We start from the raw sequence: 21,065 nt of genomic DNA on the forward strand, positions 1-21,065 counted from the left end.
ATCAGATAAGAGCGTATTGATTTGGGCAAAATATTCTATTGGCCGTCTGGTCATGTTTCCGAGCCGATGTGCATGCCGGTTTCCAACCACGGGAAAAATCACTGTGCGTGACTACGGTGTTACTTCTCGACGGTGTGCTCTCTTATTTGCCCCGCCCTCATTTGAAGGCCTCGACTTTATCCTCTTCCCTATAGCAGGATTCTTTTAGTCTGTACTCTACTGTAAGTAAACTTCAATGCTGCCAACAACTCTGGTGGTAAGGGGTCCAGGTGTCATGGGACAAACGCGAAGTCTCGTCTGGCGCACCGTCATCAGCACTGCGGAAAGCTGACCAGCTTCACTTCTTGATGTAACAACATTCCGGGTTCTAAATCAATTACGACAGCGAAGTGTGGTACGTAATCAGACAACGCCTTCCTGTCATGCATGCGAATGGAACGATGGATAAAAGAGAGAAACGGTAGACCAAAATTCAACTCGAACCCGTGACCTCTGCGAATTAAAAAAACAAGCTACCCATGGCATTATGTAGGACCGTGAGCCAACATACGATAGAATCAGTGCCGCTCGGCCATCGACCACAACGGACGCTGCTTGTTGAGAATCGTTCCCTCTTTGCTACCTATAAGTGATCGGATGAGGGCCATCAAGGTGTGCGAGGCACATCATGGGAGCTTCCAGTGACCATGCTGTATACCTACACCGTTCCTGTGACGGTGGAATTTACATTCCTTAGGCGTATAGTTGATTGAATACACCTGAAGTGGCCATACAACTCAGGGACCGCTAAAACATGCCATGACTGGGCTGTAGATGCAAAGATTATAGTGGAGATCAACAGAGGCAAAGTGGTTCTTCAACAAGCATCTCTCACTACCTATGGTATCTAGCATGCATGGGTAATGACCGCAAAGATCCATTTGGTCGAGCGTCAAATGCATAAAGTACCCAGCTTGAACCACCGATCGGCGTTCCGGACACATGTCCGGCTTCGGCGCCGTTGAGTCCGGAGTGGGTCCCGTCAAGGTTATCATCGTGCACTGACCCACCACTTTAACCCCGCGTCCCCGCAGTCATCGCAAACCGTCTAATTCCATCGTAAACCGCCGGCGACTCAAGAACCCCTCCATCACCACACCGGAGCCGACCGACCGGGAACGCAACGAACGCCTGCCTATCTCGCCGACACCGAGTCCACAATTTCGGAAGCTTGAACAGTATCTCATAAAGCCCAATCCCGCCGTTCTTCAACTTTCCACTCACTACCTCCCTCTCTCACCCTCTTATCTTATCTCAGTGCTCACAAAGAACCCCGCACCGTCCGCTCAACATGTCTCTCTCAAACGAAGATTGGGAGGAGCTCCGCCAAGACATCCCATCCGTCTCGGACCCGTTCATCACACAATACATCAACGGCCGCGATGCCCTCATAGCCCAAGAGCACAAGAGCCGCGCCGACGCCTCCTTCAAAGCAGCCGCGTCCCCCATCGCCCGCCGCGCAGCAGACATCGTCTCCCGCATCCGCGACGAGGAGAAACGGACGATATGGAACGCCCAGACGGAGGAGGACATCGCCACCACCGAGGGGCTGGCGCCCTTCCCGGGCATGATGTTCACGCTCGCCAAGCAGCGCCTCGAGACGACCCGGCTGTGGCGCATCGTGCAGAGGATGCCAAAGGGCTCGCTCCTCCACTCCCACCTGGACGCCATGGTGGACTTTGACTTTTTGTTTGATGTCCTGCTCAAGACGCCTGGTATTCACTTTGCTGCGGACGAGCCCCTGTCCAACGATGCGGCAAGGTCGAATGCTAGTGTTCACTTCCGGTACAGAAAGGCGGAGACGAGTTCGAGGCCCGTCTGGGAGGACGGGTACGTCCCCGGCGAGTTCCGGCTGTTGACCAAGGCGGCGGACGAGTATCCCGACGGCGGAAGGACGGGGTTCCTCAAGTGGCTCAAGGCGCGCTGCACAATCACATTGACGGACAACATGGAGCAGCATCACGGTATTGACGCTGTCTGGCGCAAGTTCGCCTCGTGCTTTGGCGTCACCAACACCATTATTCACTACGAGCCAATCTTCCGTGCTTTCCTCAAGAGATTGATGGCGTCGCTGTTGGCAGACGGCATCTACTGGATCGAGCTGAGGTAAGAAAATATCCCCGTAACACACCCCTGAAGACAACAATATACTGACCCCAGAACAGATTCACTTGGCCGCTCAACTACTGCCGTGACCAGCAAGAAGAACCGGAAAAGGACTACAACCACATGTTTCAAGTAATGGAAGAAGAGCTCGCCCTCTTCAAATCCGACCCCGCCCACGCCGCCTTCTGGGGCTTCCGCACCATCTGGACCACCATCCGCCACCTCCCCGTCCGCGACATCATCGAGAGCATGGACAACTGCATCACCACAAAGATCTCCTGGCCCCACCTCATCGCAGGCTACGACCTCGTAGGCCAAGAAGACCTCGGCCGGCCCCTCCGCGACCTCCTCCCGGAACTCTTCTGGTTCCGCAAGCAGTGCGCCCAGGAAGGCGTCAACCTCCCCTTCTTCTTCCACGCCGGCGAGACCCTCGGCGACGGCGACGAGACGGACCAGAACCTCTTCGACGCCATCCTCCTCGGCACACGGCGCATCGGCCACGGCTTCTCCCTCTACAAGCACCCGCTCCTCATCGACATGGTCAAGGAGAAACGCATCCTCGTCGAGTCGTGCCCCATCTCCAACGAGGTCCTCCGCCTTTGCGGCTCCATCATGTCGCACCCCCTGCCCGCGCTGCTCTCGCGCGGCGTCTCGTGCGCGCTGTGCAACGACGACCCGGCCATGCTGGGCCAGGACACGGCGGGCATGTCGCACGATTACTGGCAGGCGCTGCAGGGGTGGGAGAACGTCGGGCTGCTGGGGCTGGGATCCATGGCGGAGAACAGCGTGCGGTGGTCCGCCTTTGAGGACGAGACGCCGGCGGAGTGGACCGAGGGGATCAAGCAGGCGAGCCTGGGGTCTAGCGTCAAGGCGCAGAGGCTCAAGTTGTGGGAGACGGAGTGGGAGAGGTTCTGCCTTTGGGTTGTGGATGAGTTTGGCGACGAGGCGGATAAGGCGTGAGAAGAAGAAAGGGGGCGAGGCAATTCTCTTGTGAGAATGTATCGGCCAGTGGACTGTGACGTTACTCTGGACAAAGTTACATTCTTTTTTTCAAATTTCTTTTTTCAACAATCGAGACGGCGGGGTGCGTGGGGTTTGTCGCGAGAGGAACGGCGTCTGAGCTTGAACGAGGCAAACCGGGTTTTAGGCACGGGCGAAACAGGGGTATGGGAAACAATGGGATTTTCAACAGAGCGCCATGATTATTGGGTTGGGGGTTTCAAACGGAAACGGCTTGCATTCAACACCGCGGATATACTATAAAGGGCATTCAACGCGGCTCTCGGGTTGGGAGGAACAGAAATGGGGGAGGGGACAAGGGAGCTTAGAACCGAGTGTGCGGTTAGACTGCACCCTCCAAAAAGGGGCGGGGAGCTTTTGGCGGTCCATATCCGCCCTCAATATCACTATTGCGAACCATCTTGTTTCTGGTCATTTCGGACTGATGTCGGCGATTTAGGAATTATAGGATGATTCTAGACCGTCGTCATGAGGCTGGGGGTTCGTTTGTGCAAAAGGTCCCGAGGCATATCGAGATTCCATACATTTACGCGCGTGCGGTTCATCGTCACCTTTCCCCCCTCCCCCTCGTCCGGGTGCGCGGCCTAAGCTACCGCTTCTGGATAACCGTAACGCAGCCGGGGTCTCGTCTGGATTCGCCGGCATATTAGGGATGGTAGGTATGCAATGTGACGGGAAGGATGGGCGGTAGCCAATTAGATGCCGTTACCGCGCCGCCGGAGTTGCTCGCAGAAAGGGTAGGCTGGGGGGATGTCAGCATTAGCAAATCCCGGGATCTTGGAAAAAAAGAACGCAGGCCTACAGGGTGAAAGTGCTAGGATTCGGGGAAAGCTACCTGGCACTTGGGACCGGCTGCGTTTACCGAACCGATCCTAATCGAGAGAGAGAGAGGCTGAAGCGTTTATCTTGGTCGGAAATGCAGATGTGGTGTCCAGGTAACAGGTTCAACTACGCTGTGCCTTGGGCCTTCGAATCGGGGGTTGAACCCCTTTTTGGGGCGAAGGATGCATATGTTTTTCCACGATGGTACCCTCCAGATTCACTGCATGCTGTCATCTCACTGGACCGATGAGGCCTCCTTTCAGTAAGGGTCCTCTTCGGTGTGAGCTCAATTGCTAGGATGTTCTTGGGATGGCAGTTCTTGTAAGTGCGTCGAGGATAAGCCGGCCAATGTTTTCGACACTTGAGCACTTGAGTGAAATGGAACCGTTGAGGAATCCGTACGATGCTACTGCTGTATAAGCCAAATGCTCGGTGATCTAACAAAGATCCGCCACAACATGATCTATTGCTTCATACCAGGTCTGGCACATACGATCTTTCCCTGAAGAAACCATGCGGCACGTGGGTTCCTGGAAGCACTCAGATGAAAGTAGAGATAGCATGCTAGAAATACAATGAGAGAACGGTGCCTGGCTTTCATTAGATCGAAAATGCCTCCCGGCTTAATACACAGCGAAGAGAAAGTTGCCCACTATGATCCTGGTCCCCAGTTGGGTTCGAGCCACGACCTGAAACTGACTGGACGAAAGTCGACGGCTTCATTCAGGTTAGCCTGACGAAAGTCATATCGACCATCCGCCGTAGCTACCAGACGCTGGATATTCCACCACTGGTCCCAGTTCTGTCGTTGTAAGTAGTGTGTAAGCTCGCTCTGAAGCTTGGAGTACTTTCGAGTACGCAAGGTGAATGCCACTATTATTTCATTAGCCCGTATAGTCTCGGAATACCTCTCAAGTAGAGGGCTAAAGATCACTCACCACCTCTCACGTTGCTGCACTTTGCAAATATGTCACGAACCGACATCCTGTCCCCTCTCATCTTGAACTCGCGAGGCCATGCCCCAGGCCCCAGCTCAATAGCAGCAGCAACAAACCGAGCCACGTCGGCGACGGAGGTCATGCAGACCTGGACAGGTCTTCCAGCGCTGTTGGTCTCGACAATATCTGCAGACGCATTCCCGACATCGACGAGATAGGACCCCTGACTCCCGATGGTAGCGCGGGCTCCCATGCCGTACTCTGCCAGCCCGCCCGGAGCGAAGCGCTCGTACAGGATGCCGCAGGAGAAGACTGTGTATTCCATCTTGCGAGACTTGGAACTGGCGCAGTGTTTCAGTAGCTCTATAGCTTCAGAGGAGCCGTAGTCGAGAGGATCTGCGCCGGATGGTCGGTGGGATATCGAGCCTTCGAACTCTGCGGGGACGAAGACGCGGACGCGGGCGTGGCGCGCGGCGTGGATGACGTTGATTTGTTCCTGTCCGCGTATCGTCGAGATGACGAGATCAATACCCTGGAGGGCGAAACGAAGGCTTTCGGCATCGTCATAGTCTACTACGGCAACTTGGCAGTCGTAGCGTTCTTCTAACTCTGGTTTTGACTGTGCCATTCCTTAGTGACTTGGTCTACTCATTTGTCCTCGTTACTTACTTCTCTTGATAGAATTATCACAGGGTTCGCTGTTTGTGTGATGTGATGGGCTAGGATAGCTGCGAAGCCTCCACCACCCACGATAGCTATTCTCATCATGGCTGTGGTATGTGACGTGTATGGCAAATTGAGACTGATCAGAGTTAGTCTCCAGGATTCGGATCCGTCCAGACTTTGTAGTTTATCGTTCGTCACTGCTAGGTTTCGGATTCAGACTTACCTCATATATGTCATTCTCGTAATAAAATGCCATAGTAGTCAACGGAGAGTGCCGATGAACAGACCACACCACTAGGGAATGTGCGAAGTGACTCAAAGACGTTATTGGGATACGACTGGCTGTTTCGATACAAGGCAACAACACGAAAAATTCCATACGAGCATATCCGTAGCCAATCCCGCGTCCAAAGCAAAAGCTCCAGCGACTAGAGGTCAACTTCGAATTCAATCGGGTTCCGGTTGTTGACGTGGACAGGAGACGATTCTCTTTCTCGAAGTTGTAAGCCAAGAGGATAGAAAGACGCCTTGAAGTGACTTCGAGAAGGTGGTGGGGTCCGAGTTTGTATTCAGTTCACATCGACATCGTAATCGGGGTGACGTCTGCTGACTTGCATACCGGTGAAGGCGGCGGACAGAGGATAGCTAGACTAGTGGAAAGCAATTAGCCCCTACGGAGACGGAGGTCAACTTTCCAAGGGGCGGCCATCACAGGTTGTACCTAATGCCAATACTGTCAGAGGGTGTTCAGAGTGCCGTTTAGCATGCGCCGCAAGTACCTGGCTGCGTGGGGAAAGGCGCAGTGCCGTGGGCCGATGTCCCAGATGACCGGGTTGCAGGACGGCTAATCTCATCCCGCTGCGGCACGGCTGCGGGAATCAGAGACACCTCGTATCTTGCTTCAGAGCTTGATACGATTACCGACTTACGTTCATAGTTTCTGCAATTTTCTTGGGCCACCAGGAAGTGCGAGCTTATGTTGACCTTGGAGGAAGACGAGACCCAGACTCAGTGGAACGGATGTAGATGTTTTTGGCCCGAGTAACAACAATAAACGAGTACTTTGCGTCAGAAGAAGGAACTTCAAGGTGGCGAAAGTAGTCCAGTAGCTTGCAGAGATATCATTGTTCTCCGAGGTGGGTTGGGTGGCGGGCTAGAGCCAAGCATGTGAGCAGGAGACGACGGTCCCCAGGTTGAACTCGACACCCGAGGCAGATGACCGAGTCCGCCTGCATGTTCGATATGATGCCTCAATGGACGGCAGCAATGCGCCTTGTAAGTTGGTGTGGTGCGAGAATCTCCGCCTTGGACTTTTCATCATCGAATGGGAGGTTCCAGCTCGGCGTTGACGGCCAAATACCTCCACCTCACCGAGCCTCATCCGGGGGATGAAACAAGATCAGCGCCGTGAGGAAATCAGGGTTGTAGAGTAATGTAACGGCAGCTAGCGTAGCATTGCCGCAACGGTGCAAACGATTGGGAAGCTGGCAACCTGGAGTCGAGAGAGACTGGAATCGAAATGGACGACGCGCTATACATGGCTGCCATTGGCGCACACCCCTGCCAGGAGAACAGGCTACCCTGCGCAAGACTCAGCCACGAGACTGGATGCCTAGCTTGTAGCATTGTGATACAATGGAAAGTACTTGGACAAACCATTGCGATGTAGACGGAAATTTGGTGGTATGGCGACCCAGAAGTAGGTACTTGGTGAAGGAGGGGAGTTGAGAGATCGAGGTGGGATCCGTTTCGGTACGTAGTCCATCCAATCGTTCAGCCCTATGCATGTGTGCCTCAGACATTCCCCAGGGATCGCACGCCCCAGCCGTGCAAGAACAGCCAGGGGCTCCCAGCAAATCCGTGTTCCTCCGGGCATCGTCAACCGGGAACCAGTTACCCAGCTCTATCGATCACCCGGCAGGAACCGGACTGGACCCAGCCATCTCGTAATTACCCATTGCGTATCTTGGCATGTTGAGACCGACATGTACGCCTTATCAAGCCCTTCGGCGAGCCAACTTGAGTAAGGGCGTTGACGACATTCGACCCTTACCTGGGCAGACTGGTCTGTGGACTACGACACCTTCTCCCGCCATTGAATGTGGACCCTGAAGTGGCAAAAACGTCTCAACAGGACGACTGTTCTGGGATGATAGTACATAGGGTTCGCCTGCCACTAGGTAGCGCTTCTGGATGTGAACTTGCCAGTAGATGTATTGTTATTCTGGTAAGTCCTAAAATTAGTCACAAGATTCCATAGCTTAGCAATATGGCATCATGCGAATCGTAAATAAACATGAAAATGCGGTAGATCAGGCCGTCGACTTGAAATGACGTTGTGGTTTACTTAGACTCGGCCTTTCTCCATGCAGAAAATCTCGGCATAGCGAGCTGATTCGTCGTCTGGAGTGCGTGCGTTGACGTATGCGCAATCCCTTCGTATACAGATTTCACTATCTTTAGATGAACATCTTGCTGGACTTAGTTTATTTCAAAGGAACGGTCAAGATTGATGTGCTGCGCAATGCCGATGCGACGGCTGGGGAAGCGAGAGGAAACTTGGTCGGATCTATCATTACGCTTCTCGATGACCAATTCTTCAGGACACACCTCACCGTGGATTACTTGAAACAAATGATCTTACGGTTAGTACTCACACGCGTCACGAGGTGATAGAAGACTAGAAGTAGAACAATTCATTCACGAAAGGTCCAGGCATAGATGGAAGAAACCCCTTTCCTAGACCTCACTGGCTCCTCGGCACTGGTCTATAATCGTGACCAGGACGAAGTCGCATCTCAGTCCCACCAATGAGAGTAAGAAGCCGCTATTTCATGAATTGCTCCCGTGATTCACACATGCATGGGCTTCTTTCGCGTGGGGGGTTCTAGGCAGGATATTTCAGGCAGAAAAACCAAGCCATTGATTCGGTGCCTGTAAGGTAGAATGAAGGCGACCCTTGACATGGACATTTGAGATGTCGGAAGTGAATCATTCGCGACAGCGCAGACGCGCCCTTGGTGCATCGCGTGCCTGCCAATTTTGGCAATGCCGGGGCAGAGCATGCGATTCATTCTTGATTGGAGCGCGCGAAGCTCAGACCACCAAGAGATTCGGTGAGCTCGGTGAGCCGTCTCCACCGGGCCCTCATCCCTGCCGGATAAGGTATTGATCCGTTGCCCTAGAATTTCGCTGCCAATCTTTTTTTCTCACCCACAACCGAAATCCACTTTTGGGCTAAGGAAAAGTTTCGTGAAGTGTCAAGCTCCATCTCAATCTGTCAAGTCTTCCCCTCCCCTCACCGCAACCACCACAACCAAACGCAGGATCAAACTTCTTTGCGTCCATCACATCCGTCCAAAATGGCTCCTCAAGCAGTATGTACATGACACACCGCTTTGCTGTTGGCCCAGCCCATTTCTCTTCTCTCTCTGAAAATGATGAGAGTTGAAAAGAAATGGGCGGCGGCGTGAAACAGTAGGCTAACGTCATGTTCCCCAACATCTAGGCGATCAAGCGCGCCGGCAAGGGCAAGAACCAGAAGGTTACCAAGAAGTTCATCATCAACGCTTCCCAGCCCGCCTCCGACAAGATCTTCGACGTCGCTGCGTTCGAGAAGTTCCTCCAGGACAAGATCAAGGTTGAGGGTCGCGTCGGCAACCTCGGCGACCAGGTCCAGATCTCCCAGCAGGGTGAGGGCAAGATTGAGATCATTGCCCACAACGAGCTCTCCGGCCGCTACCTCAAGTACCTGTAGGTTTTCCACATTTCGTTACGCGCCAGCGAAGAATTGCCTCTAGATGGACAAATTACTGACACGTCGTTCCACCCGCAGCACCAAGAAGTTCCTCAAGAAGCAGCAGCTCCGTGACTGGCTCCGTGTCGTCTCCACCTCCAAGGGTGTCTACGAGCTCAAGTTCTTCAACGTCGTCAACGACGAGGCTGATGAGGACGACGAGTAAACGGTTTCTATGCACTAGTCAGGTTAAGGTTACTTGGGTCGGCATGGCACTGGAATTTTGGCAAGGTTAAAACGGAATACCAAAAGTTAGCACCTTCGTGTGCCTGTTGATCTGCCACTTCATCTCCTTGTTTTTGAAACTCTCTGTGATGCATGCTGTGAGGTGCGATTCTGATTCCGATCCTGGGTATCCTGATGTCTATCTATGGCTATCGGTGCCCCTCGAACAAAGTCTCGTCTATAATGCAAGGTGACAGCCCGCACATCTACTCCGGCAGAGCCCGCATAACACCCTCAAATGCAACCAACGCCATGGCATTAGCCGGGAACGCTCTCAAGAAACACGGCAAAAATCCGCGCCAGTAGCCCTTCCACCCCGTCTCCCGATATACCGCCCTCGCAGCATCCTTCCACCTCCTAAACTTTGGCGTACCGTCATTGAGCCCGCCACCAAGAGGGTCCGTCATGATGCGCTGCTTAATCACGTCCGACGGATAACTCGTCAACCAGAAAATCTGCGCACTCAGCCCGCCCGCCCAGAAATTGACCGCCGGCACGCTGAGGTTCGTGTTCTTCTTAAAGTACTTTGAAAACACATCATAGCTGCCCCACCAACAGAAAAAGAACCCTCGAAACAGCAACGTCGCGCTGAGGCCGTGGTAGACGCCCCGAACACCGTGGTTCGCGTAAATCTTGCGCAGGCAGTCGACGGGCCCGCTGTACAGCCGCTCGGCCTTGTTGGCGGCGTACTGGATCTGCAGGCGCGCCTTGACGTGCTCGACGGGTGCGGCGATGAAGCTGACGGTGCTACCCGCCATGATGCCCGCGATGCCGTGGCCGTACGAGGGGAGGTTGTCGACGGTGCCGACGCGGAAGAGGCGCTCGGCGACGAGGCGGCGGTAGACTGTCAGCGAGCCTAGCATGACTGAGTCCATGAACATCCAGCCCACTAGCGGAGGGGTCGCGCCCTTGTAGAGACCGGGGATGCCTTCGTTGCGTAGCGTTTGGCCTAGGCATTGGAGCGGGCCGCTGAAGCGCGAGGCGTCTGTTGTTTGGAGGCGGACTTTGATTGTGTCGAAGGGGTGGCCGACTTCGCTGTTTCAGTACGGTATTTGGGAAGGCATGAGAAGGAACTCTCAGGAGGCAGAGTGACTAACCTGTGAGCTTGGCGATTCCGGAGAATACTCCGGCGACGAAGCCTTTGTAGTTTTTCACGGCCACCTTGGGCTCTTCCCTCATCTCTGCCGCCATGATGTCTGAGTGAGAGGGATTCCCGGTCGTCGTGAGGTTGCGGGCGGCAGCCATCGCATCCAGCTGAGAAACTCCAGTGCACCAGCGTTCACGTCGTCGCGGTCGAGGCCAACGGAAGTTTCCGAATGAGGGCCTTGATGTAGAAAGAGGTGTTCAATCTCTCCCTATCGCGACTTGTTGGACCTTATACACAGTCCATCCCCTGGAAAGTTGAGTTGCAAGTTGATGCGAATTGACTGTTCGTGTGTCGCTCTTCATGAATCATGAAGCTCGTCGATTCTCGCTAAGCAGAAAAGGAGCCGATTCCGAGGGGCGTGGGGGAGCTAATAATCGCATCGAAGCTCGTGCTGATTGGTCAGAGCATAGTGCATGGCGCACACCCTGGCACCAGGTTTCCTTGTGCGGATAGAGAGACTCGGTCTCCATCATTCCTCCACGGGGTTATCGGGGAACGAAGCCCGAACTTTTCACCTCGTGGCTTCAGCCTTCTCATCAGAGGGGGAAGCGGTGATTACGGACAGTTCGGTGCTGACTGAAACGGTACTTTGTGGGTTCTGTCTTGCTACTGTACGCTTTATCGCATCAACCTGTCACAGCCCGTAGTAGTCACTGTATCTACAAATTTTATCACGAAGCGTACACTCCGCGGATCATTTAAGCCTATAAACCACACACTCATAAGATTAGTTGGTAGTTCATGGTGATAATGAAGCTCATCAGCCTCTCATGTCAGTAGATATAGTGTATGAGATCTGACCATTCATGGTGACGAGCTGGTGCATGGCAGTAGCTATAATATTTTTACACTCTTGTCCTTCCCATGTGTACTTCGAGCAACTACCTTACGACAAATCAGCTCAGCGAACTCTATTGATCTGATCTTTCCAATCACTCATTACGTGAAGAGAAGCTCCTCACAGACATAGAAAGCATCACCATCGCAAAATCTTGGAATCGAGGGAGGCCGCAGCCACTCAGCGAGGTCGCGCCGCATGCTCTGGCAGGAATCAAGCTTGTTTCGACGCTCAACCACTCCTATGTGCTTGTGCTTGGGACTCTCATCACAACCGAGATGGGTTTCTCAGCATTCTGGTTGACAGATTCCAAGAGCAGAGAATTATCGTACAATCTGTGCAACTAAAGAGCTGTGTAAGTACGGAGTACGGGTACATGGCTAAGGCATGGAGGGTGATGTAATTTGGCAGCAGACAGGGGCCCAGAGCTTCCTCCCTCCAACCCCCGAGCTCCCGGCGCTGACGTCACGTGGAGTTCACCCGAATACCTGCGTATCCCACCACGCCCACCAGACGGTAGCTGGCCATCTGGTGAATCGTTCTACAACACGACATTCCGAGTTTGCCAAAAACTCGCAAAGCTCGCCAGATCACGACGCCCGAGCAATCGATCACCATGAAAACGATTTACGCCTTCCCGGCGACCCTCGCCCTCGTCTACCGAGCTTGGTCGCACCAGTCCCTGACCCCCGCAGGCATTGTCGCCGCCGTCATTACAGCTATCGCCCACGCCTACCACCCGTGGAACCTGCCATTCGCGCTTCTCTGCACTTTCTTCCTTGCTGGAACGAGAGCCACCAAGGTACGACGCGCTTTTGCACCGCAGCGAAATGCCAGAATGCTTATCCCACTCCAGGTCAAACACGATGCTAAAGCACAAATGACGATGGCCTCACGAGGCACATCAGGAGGTGAAGGAGCACGCACCCACGTCCAAGGTCCGTCCATTAGGCCCTCCCGAAGTTGATATAGCACAGTACAACTAACCTTTTCCCCTCCAACAGTCTTCGCCAACTCGCTCATGGCCTCGTGCCTCTCCCTCCTGCACGCCTATCAACTCAACAAGCGCAAGGACGCAATCCTCGACACCACGACACCGAACCCCTCGGGCACACTCTGCTACTCCTGGGGCGGCGACCTCCTCGTAATCGGCATCATCGCAAATTACGCCGCCGTCGCCGCCGACACATTCAGCTCCGAGCTGGGCATCCTAGCCAAGGGCGAGCCCCACCTAATCACATCCCCCACTCTGCGCAAGGTCCCGCGCGGCACAAACGGAGGCGTGACACCCCTAGGCATCGCCGCCGGCGCCCTCGGCTCCATGATCATCGTCACGGCCTCTATGGTCTTCCTCCCCCTCTGCGGCGACGACAGCGCCGGCAAAGTCGGCGGTGGCCTCGGCGCGTGGACGACGCAGCAGCGGTCGACGTTCATGCTGGGCATGACACTCTGGGGTGTCCTGGGAAGTCTCCTCGACAGCGTGCTGGGGGCCGTCTTCCAACGCTCTGTGCGAGATGTGCGGACCGGTAAGATCGTCGAGGGCGAGGGCGGCGCAAAGGTCCTCATCGCCAGCGATCCGGGCGACCACGCCGACAAGAACCTGAAGCGCGCCACCATCAAAGCCGCGGCGTTTCACGGGGAAGGTAAAGGCGCCGTTGAGAAGATGGCGGGGATTGCAGACGTCAACGCTCTCGAGACGAGTGACGAGAAGAAGAAATATGACCCCGAAGACAAGCACCGTAAGCCCACCATGGGCGACGCCAAGCCCTCGCGGGTCGTGGAGACTGGATGGGACTTGCTGGATAACAATGACGTGAATTTCCTAATGGCGTTCACCATGAGCATCGGCGCCATGGGCGTGGCTAGCTTGTACTGGGGTGTTCCGATTGAGACGATACTCGACCTTTAGAGTAGTAATACCATTGTCGTGTTTAGCACATCATCTCAGAGATATGAAACGTGCCTTATATCGTCGAGGGCCACAAGCGCGATATAAGTTAGGTAATTACGTTGCCATTCAAATGTTGAACAGCCAGCCCTTACTTGTTCCCAGCCTCGGGAATGTACCTTAAATCACCGCCCTACAAGGGGATGGTATCAACTTTTTATGCTGGGGTAGGTGCGCGCAAGGCGTTGCTCATGGCAACATGACGCATAAGCTCATGATTGACACGAGCGTCCAAATTCACACGTCCCAGATATCATCCCAACACAAAAACAAGTATGTCGTTCCCCATGATCATGTCATCTGCAAAGTTAGCAAGTGACTACTAGACGTATACGTCAGAACGCTCGCGGATAATGCGACTCATCCAATGGCCCAACTAGCTAGTAAAATCAAAAGCAAATAGTTCCACCATGTTTGATCTTCATAGGGGAAGAAAGCACAAAAAGGGGATCACCATTAGGGAATCGAACAAAAAACCGAAAGGTTGGAGGGTGGTCGAGGAAGAACGGGTTCCACTGGCGCCTCCTAAACCGCTCGACCACCTGCCCCTTGCGCTTAGATTCAGTTGAGAGGAGAAGTCCCTCAAGTACGATTCCCTCTCTTTGCTGGCAGATCGGTAGAAAGGCTGGTTCATTGACCATACGCTGGCACGAATCCCTTTCATTAGCATCATCACACCTAAACAGCAAAAGAAATCCCCTTCACCCCCTCGCCCAAGCCCCAGCAATATCCTCCAAAACCCTCGTCAAAACCTCAAAATCCCCCTCAACATCAACCCTCCAACTCCCCACAGCAACCCTAACAGCCTTCCTCCCTTTCCAACTCGTCCCGCTAACATACACCTCCCTCGTCCCATTAATCCTACCCACAAGCTCCTCATTCAACCCCTCATCCCGCGCGCGGAACAGCACAACCATGTGGGTCTCCTCAACGTCCCACTCACCCTCGACGACCTCGGGAAGCAGCTCATACGTCTCCGAAGGCCGGATCCACACCGCCAGCTTCCGTGCCAGAATCACCATGCGGCCCAAGATAGCTGCCAACCCGCTCCTCCCCTCGGACCGGAGGACGGCGTAGGCTGGGAGAGCCCGGAAACGGCGCGAGTTCTCGAGGCCGATGTTGAGTGGGGAGGGGATTGTGGAGGCGCCAGAGGAGAGGTAGGCTGCGTTTGGGTTCGTGAAGACGGCTGTTTGGGTTGGGAGGGAGCGGCAGAAGAACATGCCGCAGTCGTAGGGCTGTTTTACACGATATCAGTTCCCCTTTACTTCGTATAGCGGAAAGGGGGGAAGGGGGTGGAGGGGGTGTTGATGCCAACGTACCACGTTCAGAAGCTTGTGTCCGTCTACTGTGATGCTGTCGGCGAGTTCCAGCCCCGAAGCCATCTCTCTAATCTTTGCGAATTCGGGCTTCGCCTCGAGAGCCCGAGCAAAGATTCCAAAAGCTGTGACACCACGATCGTCAGCAAAGATCACGACACACACACACACACACACACACACCCTCTCACCACAACCCATACGAAGACGAAAAGAAAAAGAATACTCACCACCATCAACATGAAGCCAAGCCCCAAACCGATCCGCCAACCCCCTCAACCTCCGCATCTCCTCCGCCCCCCCCGTCGCAAACCTTCCCGTATTCACCTCGCCCGCACTAACAGCAATAACACTCACAACCCCATCCCTCTCCCCCTTCTCCAAAGCTCTCTCCACAGCCTCCAAATCCAACCTCCACGGCTCATCAGCACTCAGGGGAAGCTCCTTGACGCTCGCCCTCCCGATGCCCACCACGCTCGCCGCCTTGGAAAGCGAACTATGCCCCATACTCGTCAAAATCTGCACACCCCTCACACCCGCACTCACACACGCCCCCAACAACCCCTCTTCCCCGACATTTCCCCCGCGCCTGGCAACGACATGTTCCCTCCCGCACGCGAGTCCGAGGACGTTACTCGCCGTCGCACCAGTCGTAAACGTCCTCCCCTTCCACACCTCCTCTCCGTCTCGACTTCCGTCTGCTCCGTCCTCGAGCCCCAACACATCAGCAAGCATCCCCAACGCAACGCTCTCCACCTCAGTAGCAACAGTCTGCCCCGGCAAATGCACCTGCACATTCTGATCCAGCGCCGAGACGACGGCATCCGCCGCCTCGGCTACCGGGAGAGATCCGCCCGTGACGAAGCCGTAGTACCGGCCGCTGCGCGCTTGCCCGTTGAGGGCGGGGACGATGTCCGTGAGGATGTGGGTTAGGGTTGCTTCGGTGCCGAGGGGGGCGAGGTAGTCGGCGTTGGTGGTGGTGGTGGACTCCTCTCCGTCCTTGACACCGGCGCCGTGAGATGGTCGTCGGGGGAGGGATGCCGATGCGGCGGCGAGGGAGACTGGGGAGGGGAGGGTGGGGGCGTCGGGGCCGTCCGGGAGTGCGGCGCGGAGCCGGGCTTGGAAGGCGGGGGATGTCATTTTTGGTGTTTGGTTTGTCGGGGGGTAAGTATGCGGTGGGCGCGGTTCCGGGTCTTCGGGGTTGATACGAAGGTTGTAGAAGATCAAGTGGCAACAATTAAATCTATAAAACAGCCAATGTATGTGAGTTCTAGTCGTGTATAGGGTTACCTTATGTAACAGAAAAGAAAAGTCGTCTATCCGTAGTACCCTATACAAAACTACTCGTCAACAAATGGAGAACTCCTTCTCCTTGGCGTATTCGGCGTGTTTTTGTGGTTTCCGGGATTTGACTCATCGCCCCGTTACGGCGTTTGAATCCTCTTTTTCGGCCTCGGCCTCGGCCTCGCGTCTCTAGCGGCCCACGGGACTTTTAGAAATTCGGTGAAAATCCTACCGGAATCCTACGGGAAGTCACTCGGAGCTACGGCATGAGGTCTAGTGTGGAGTCAATAATAAGACGCCGACGTCAGCTTCCGATCTCGGCATCGTCCGCCGTCGCAGAGCCCCGGTTCAATCCTCGGCCGTGTGCTTTTCCAGTCTTTCAAGTTCCCCCCGCGGGGAGAGATGGGGTTAAGGCAGCAGGGTGTTTTGACAGGCAGGCAGAAAACTGTGTTAGTAGACGTCAACTCAAATAGCACAAAAGAACAGATGACACGCAAAGTCAAAACGATATCAAAACACAAAACGAGCATTGGTATATGCGTGCAGGAAAGAACCCTCCGCGGGCCATGTGGTATGAACGGGCAATCAAGGTGTGCGAAAATTCCGGACATCGTCTCGAATCGATAGTTTATCTTACAAAAAAACGGAAGAAAAAAAGAGCATGTATGTACAAGAAGAATTGAGAACCCAACCCAAGGGCCTTTTCACATGTGCCGCGCGCTTAGACTGGCAAACGCATCGGGGCTGTGTCGCCCGTTCGTCCACTGCATATCCGTAAATGCCATGCTCTCGCGACTGACGCCCGCCTTGCGCGGCCCGACGGTATTCGCGACGGGAGCCGCCATTGCCTGTTGTGGTGGCGGTGACATGCCACCACCACCACCATTCATCAAAAATGGGTTCTTGCTTCCCGCTGCCATGGATCCGCTCGCTGCCTCTTGGCTTTGTTGCTGAGGCGCCGCGACCTCGGGGTGGGCATCCTGCGTCTGCGCCTGGGCTTGGGGTGCAAAAGGCTGAGGGGCCAGCTGCGGCTGACTGTACAATGCCAGAATTGAAGCCTTGTCTGGTCGTTGAGGTTGCTGGTACGCAGGTTGCGGAGCAGGAGATTGGTATTGTTGCTGTGGCATCTCCTGTTGCTGGAACGGGTGTTGCGCCTGCTGCTGGAATGGTTGCTGCCCCGGTTGCTGGAAAGTGTTTTCTTGCTGTTGCTGGTAGGGGTTATGTTGCTGCTGTTGCTGCTGACCGAATGCCTGCTCTCGCTGGAATGGTTGCTGGTACATCTGCTGCTGCTGCTGCTGCTGTGGTACCTGCTGTTGCCCTGTAGGTTGCGAGCCCAGCTGTGCAAAGAAGGGATTGCTGCTCTGCGGCGTCATTGTCTGCGGAGAATCCATGTAGAAGTTGGATTGTGACTGCTCGGGTATCTGGCCTAGCGAAGGCGACTGGATCCTTGTCGGAGATCGAGTGAACGGGTTGTTCGCATATGGGTTTGATGATTGCCCCGTGTTAACTGCAAGGTTTTGTTGCTGCTGAGGCTGGGCCTGGTTCGTAAAGAATGGGTTGTAGCCCGTTGCTTGCGGCTGGATGGGTTGGGGATATGTCGTATTACTATTAAAGCTCATGGGGTTGTAGTTTTGCTGCTCGTGCTGGTGCTGCTGCTGGTGCTGCTGCTGCGGGATGGGAGGCGTCATTGACTGCTGGTACATCTGCTGAGGCTGGGCAAACGGCTGGGAAGCCGGCAATCCGCCTGTGTGGTGCGGGAAAAGGGGCTGCGCGGGCGCAAGGGACATATTGCCGAAAGCCTGGGCGATGTCTTGCTGCTGCTGCGTGGGAGCCCCGAACGGGTTGTTCGCGTAAGGGTTTTTGTTCTGTAGCGTGCCGGTCGATTGAGAAGACTGAGGCTGCGGCGGCAGCATGTCAAAGGGGTTGTTGCTGGAGGCTGTCGAAGGCGACTGGGGGTGGTCACTGAATGTCTGATGCGGCGCAGACAGTCCACTAGACGTTGATAGGTTTGCGTGCGAGCGTGTCGCGCGCAAAGAGCTCTCGCGAGGTCCTGTCAAAGACGGTGACCGCCTGTCGCTCTCGCCCAACCGCACCAGTGTCTCGATCGCGCGCTCCAGGTTTCCGTTCACGCCTTTCAACACCATTGCGTTGCGTTGGCCGTCGGAGAATCCCATGTCCCTCAGACTGGCCAACTTCCTCTCTGTATCTTCCTGCTCGTACGACACGCTTGCGCCAAACACCTTGGAGGGCTTGTTCGGCAAATCGCTGGGCGAGGGGCTTCGCGGCTCTCGGGGGCTCGACATGGTGTTACGCAGTGACGAATCTTTTCTTAGCCGGGATGATAGCGGGAAGATTGACGAGGCTGATCTGAACCCAAACTTTCCTCCCGACTTTGGTGGCAGCGGCGGAGGAACGCCCTCGTCTGAAAGGCCCGAGTGTTGCTTCCTCGTGGGGATGGGGATGTTGTTCATGTATTTGGTGCGGATGAATCGTTCCATGGCGGAATCAGCTTCGTCGGCATCGACGGGGACGGGAGGTCTCTTGTTATCGGGGTTGTAAATCTGGTTGGACCTGACGTTTCCGACCTTTTTCATATTCTGCGACAGACAGTTTGGTCAGGGGCGACGAATCTCGATATTGGATATGCATTTGCACAAACCTCCACTTGTTCATTAGACCAGCTGTCCATGCTCAGGGATTTCACCTTTGAGATGTGGGTTCCCAACTTTCGATGGATAGCGGCACATCTCATGCAAAGGAACACGCCCAGCTACAGTCGCACGTCAGTCTCGCTCGTCAACGGAGGCCGTCTCAATCGAATCGAATTCGTATCGATAGGGCGCATGGGGGGGGGGGGAATAGTCGCGCTTACACTCCAAGAGGCCCATGCTGCGAACTACTGTCAGTATTTGGCCCACGGTCTGAACGGCGGGAGAGCACAGTTGCACTCACCTGGGTTCCGCGCCTGACAATCGGCGCACAAGTTGTTCCCCGGTACGGACTGGACCAGATCGTGGAGGACTTTTTCGTTACGCGCCTGCTGGCGCTTGCTCAGGACACCGGCCATGTTTGGGTAGGGTACTGTGTGCGTGCAACGGTCGACGTTGGCGGCAGTGTGTCGTCGGGGGCGCGGTCTGTCGGTTCGTCGTTTTCGTAGGAAACAAGTTTGGGTTGGACAAGGCGCGGGTCGTCAAGATCGGAAGGCAGATCGAGGGGTTCTCTTCGGGCCAAGCAGGGGCGGGCGGCGGCAGGTAATTGGGCGGAAAGATGGGTTTTAGGAAGGGGTATTAAGAAACAAGGTGTACCATGGAAATTATGCACTGGGGAAGAGGGAGCCCGATGTCGAAGGTGGAAAGGGAAACGCGATGACAAACATGGCCTCAATCATGCGTGGAGAGGCTGAGGAAAACGGACACCAGCGTCGGAGAGTGAGACGGAATGAATGGGATTGCTGATGGCGGCGAACCAGGCTGCATTCGAGAAGGGAGCAAGAAGAAATGGCCGTTTGTCGACTTTGGGATCGAATTGTTTTAGATGGCCTCGGCGGCGCAATGGAGCAATGGAACAAAAGAATGCCCTCAGCAATGAAAGACGACGGAACGCTCCACTTGTGCTGCCCAAAGTGATGTGTGTGTGTCTTGGTAGGACTTGGGTGCCTTTCGTGAGTAAGGTACTTTGTAGGTAGTGCGCGACTCAGGAAAAAGGAGAGACGATCAACCTGCAAAGCAGCACACCAGATGGCATACGGTATACCAGGTGCAAGCAGCAACTTATCAAGCAGCAAGAGGGGAAAGGCCAAAGGTGGAGCCGGCTGTCTAGCCCAAAGAGGATAGTGTCAATGGACCTTGGGCTGGGGGAGGGGGGGCTCAGGGGCGCAGGCTGGCGATGGATCTGGACAAAGAAGCCTGTTGCTTCCTGGTCGTCCTGTGAGAGGCGGGAGAAGGCGAAGAGAGAGAGAGAGAGAGGCAGAGAGCGAAGTAGGAAAACAAGTAAAAATAAATAAAACCGAGATAATATCAGAGGGGTGCGGTCCCTGATGCTGGCCCCTGGGTGGTGCTGGGTTGGACTGGAAGCGTGGAAGTGGATTTGGGGCCCTCCACGCTCGGCTATCAGCGAATTACGGCCCCGGCTCAGCCTTCCGTCGTCATCTTGGGCCATTGGTTCCCGTCACGGGATGAGTGGGGCTCAGCTTCGAGAGAAATGGCCCGACATTATTCCGATGGTGCCGTGGGTCCGGGTGCTGCCGAGCACAATCAATGGACGTTCACAGATGGGGCGCGGTCCATCAACGATGAAGGTCAACATCTCTGATTCGCCTGACGAATAGGAGAGGCCGTCTATCATCTATGTACCTATTCAGGTTGAAGGCGTTTCTTTTTGCTTTTGTCAATCACACTCGTCGATTGATCACCTCGATCAACTGCACCTGCTCGAGTGCCACGCACAGGTCCCGTTTCCAACGCTGCGGTGCTGCCAGATCGAAGCCATCGTTTCAGCTGCTGCACGTCGCCTTGTGCCACCGGCTCACAACGGCCGCCAGCCAGCAAGACTTGAGATGCTGTCTGACCTCATCCGTCGCCTTGACAGTTTCCGCCTCGAGACCAATCTAGCTCTGTCTGCTTCGCTCTTTTCCCTTGGGCTAAGGATGCCTCGCTTGTTCAGTGTTCATGCCAATACTGTGCCAACGCAATTCCAATTCAGGGTAGGCAGTCAGCATGGTAGGCTGATAGCCATCCGACGAGGCCGAACAGGGGTAGTTTGGGGATTCCACTGTGTGTTGATTGTGTCTGGTAGATGAAATGCGGCTCACTCGGCCAATCAGCCAAAGTCAGCAGATGCACATCCGTGATTGCCGACCTGCCACCATTCCAGAATCCAAGGTCCTCAGCGCGCAGCTCGGGGCTATCCTGCGACCGTTTC

General features: G+C 54.9%; 7 protein-coding genes across 7 annotated transcripts; 3 read left to right on the plus strand and 4 right to left on the minus strand.

Moving 5' to 3' along the window:
• Positions 1 to 1,330: 1,330 nt before the first annotated feature.
• BDP81DRAFT_309234 (adenosine/AMP deaminase) lies at positions 1,331 to 3,105 on the plus strand (the record flags this gene model as incomplete). The annotated part of the gene is made up of 2 exons (XM_060583530.1): positions 1,331 to 2,145; positions 2,205 to 3,105. The coding sequence occupies 2 exons, from the start codon at positions 1,331 to 1,333 to the stop codon at positions 3,103 to 3,105; spliced, it is 1,716 nt and encodes a 571-aa protein (XP_060450278.1).
• A 1,534-nt stretch (positions 3,106 to 4,639) lies between these two features.
• BDP81DRAFT_309444 (isoflavone reductase) lies at positions 4,640 to 5,693 on the minus strand (the record flags this gene model as incomplete). Its single annotated transcript, XM_060583549.1, has 3 exons — positions 4,640 to 4,860; positions 4,926 to 5,544; positions 5,595 to 5,693. 3 exons carry the CDS (start codon positions 5,691 to 5,693, stop codon positions 4,640 to 4,642), a joined length of 939 nt encoding a protein of 312 aa, XP_060450279.1.
• A 3,138-nt stretch (positions 5,694 to 8,831) lies between these two features.
• On the plus strand, positions 8,832 to 9,670 carry BDP81DRAFT_415259 (ribosomal L22e family protein). The gene is made up of 3 exons (XM_060589441.1): positions 8,832 to 8,968; positions 9,100 to 9,344; positions 9,427 to 9,670. The coding sequence occupies exons 1-3, from the start codon at positions 8,954 to 8,956 to the stop codon at positions 9,551 to 9,553; spliced, it is 387 nt and encodes a 128-aa protein (XP_060450280.1). The 5' UTR covers positions 8,832 to 8,953; the 3' UTR covers positions 9,554 to 9,670.
• BDP81DRAFT_415262 (mitochondrial carrier domain-containing protein) lies at positions 9,664 to 11,066 on the minus strand. The gene is made up of 2 exons (XM_060589442.1): positions 10,710 to 11,066; positions 9,664 to 10,642 (listed from the first exon to the last, which is right to left on the minus strand). Exons 1-2 carry the CDS (start codon positions 10,855 to 10,857, stop codon positions 9,819 to 9,821), a joined length of 972 nt encoding a protein of 323 aa, XP_060450281.1. The 5' UTR covers positions 10,858 to 11,066; the 3' UTR covers positions 9,664 to 9,818.
• Positions 11,067 to 12,213: 1,147 nt separating this feature from the next.
• On the plus strand, positions 12,214 to 13,506 carry BDP81DRAFT_445125 (integral membrane protein DUF92; the record flags this gene model as incomplete). The annotated part of the gene is made up of 3 exons (XM_060591911.1): positions 12,214 to 12,399; positions 12,454 to 12,535; positions 12,602 to 13,506. 3 exons carry the CDS (start codon positions 12,214 to 12,216, stop codon positions 13,504 to 13,506), a joined length of 1,173 nt encoding a protein of 390 aa, XP_060450282.1.
• Positions 13,507 to 13,940: 434 nt separating this feature from the next.
• Positions 13,941 to 16,208, minus strand: BDP81DRAFT_364883 (pyridoxal phosphate-dependent transferase). Its single transcript, XM_060586500.1, has 3 exons — positions 15,092 to 16,208; positions 14,865 to 14,986; positions 13,941 to 14,780 (listed from the first exon to the last, which is right to left on the minus strand). Exons 1-3 carry the CDS (start codon positions 15,999 to 16,001, stop codon positions 14,247 to 14,249), a joined length of 1,566 nt encoding a protein of 521 aa, XP_060450283.1. The 5' UTR covers positions 16,002 to 16,208; the 3' UTR covers positions 13,941 to 14,246.
• Positions 16,209 to 16,849: 641 nt separating this feature from the next.
• BDP81DRAFT_389389 (uncharacterized protein) lies at positions 16,850 to 19,212 on the minus strand (the record flags this gene model as incomplete). The annotated part of the gene is made up of 4 exons (XM_060587245.1): positions 16,850 to 18,742; positions 18,805 to 18,915; positions 19,018 to 19,034; positions 19,098 to 19,212. The coding sequence occupies 4 exons, from the start codon at positions 19,210 to 19,212 to the stop codon at positions 16,850 to 16,852; spliced, it is 2,136 nt and encodes a 711-aa protein (XP_060450284.1).
• Between the last annotated feature and the right edge of the window lie 1,853 nt (positions 19,213 to 21,065).

Source organism: Colletotrichum phormii, assembly GCF_030913505.1.
Source record: "Colletotrichum phormii strain CBS 102054 chromosome Unknown BDP81scaffold_2, whole genome shotgun sequence".
In the NCBI taxonomy this organism is placed as follows: Eukaryota; Fungi; Ascomycota; class Sordariomycetes; order Glomerellales; family Glomerellaceae; genus Colletotrichum; species Colletotrichum phormii.

Coding starts and splice junctions, on each gene's coding strand:
- BDP81DRAFT_415259 (XM_060589441.1), top strand. Junction 9,345..9,426: donor GGCCGCTACCTCAAGTACCT/GTAGGTTTTCCA, acceptor TTCCACCCGCAG/CACCAAGAAGTTCCTCAAGA.
- BDP81DRAFT_364883 (XM_060586500.1), bottom strand. CDS start 16,001: ATGACATCCCCCGCCTTCCAAGCCCGGCTCCGCGCCGCACTCCCGGAC. Junction 14,987..15,091: donor TTGGCTTCATGTTGATGGTG/GTGAGTATTCTT, acceptor GTGGTGTCACAG/CTTTTGGAATCTTTGCTCGG. Junction 14,781..14,864: donor GACACAAGCTTCTGAACGTG/GTACGTTGGCAT, acceptor CGTGTAAAACAG/CCCTACGACTGCGGCATGTT.
- BDP81DRAFT_415262 (XM_060589442.1), bottom strand. CDS start 10,857: ATGGCTGCCGCCCGCAACCTCACGACGACCGGGAATCCCTCTCACTCA. Junction 10,643..10,709: donor CGGAATCGCCAAGCTCACAG/GTTAGTCACTCT, acceptor GAAACAGCGAAG/TCGGCCACCCCTTCGACACA.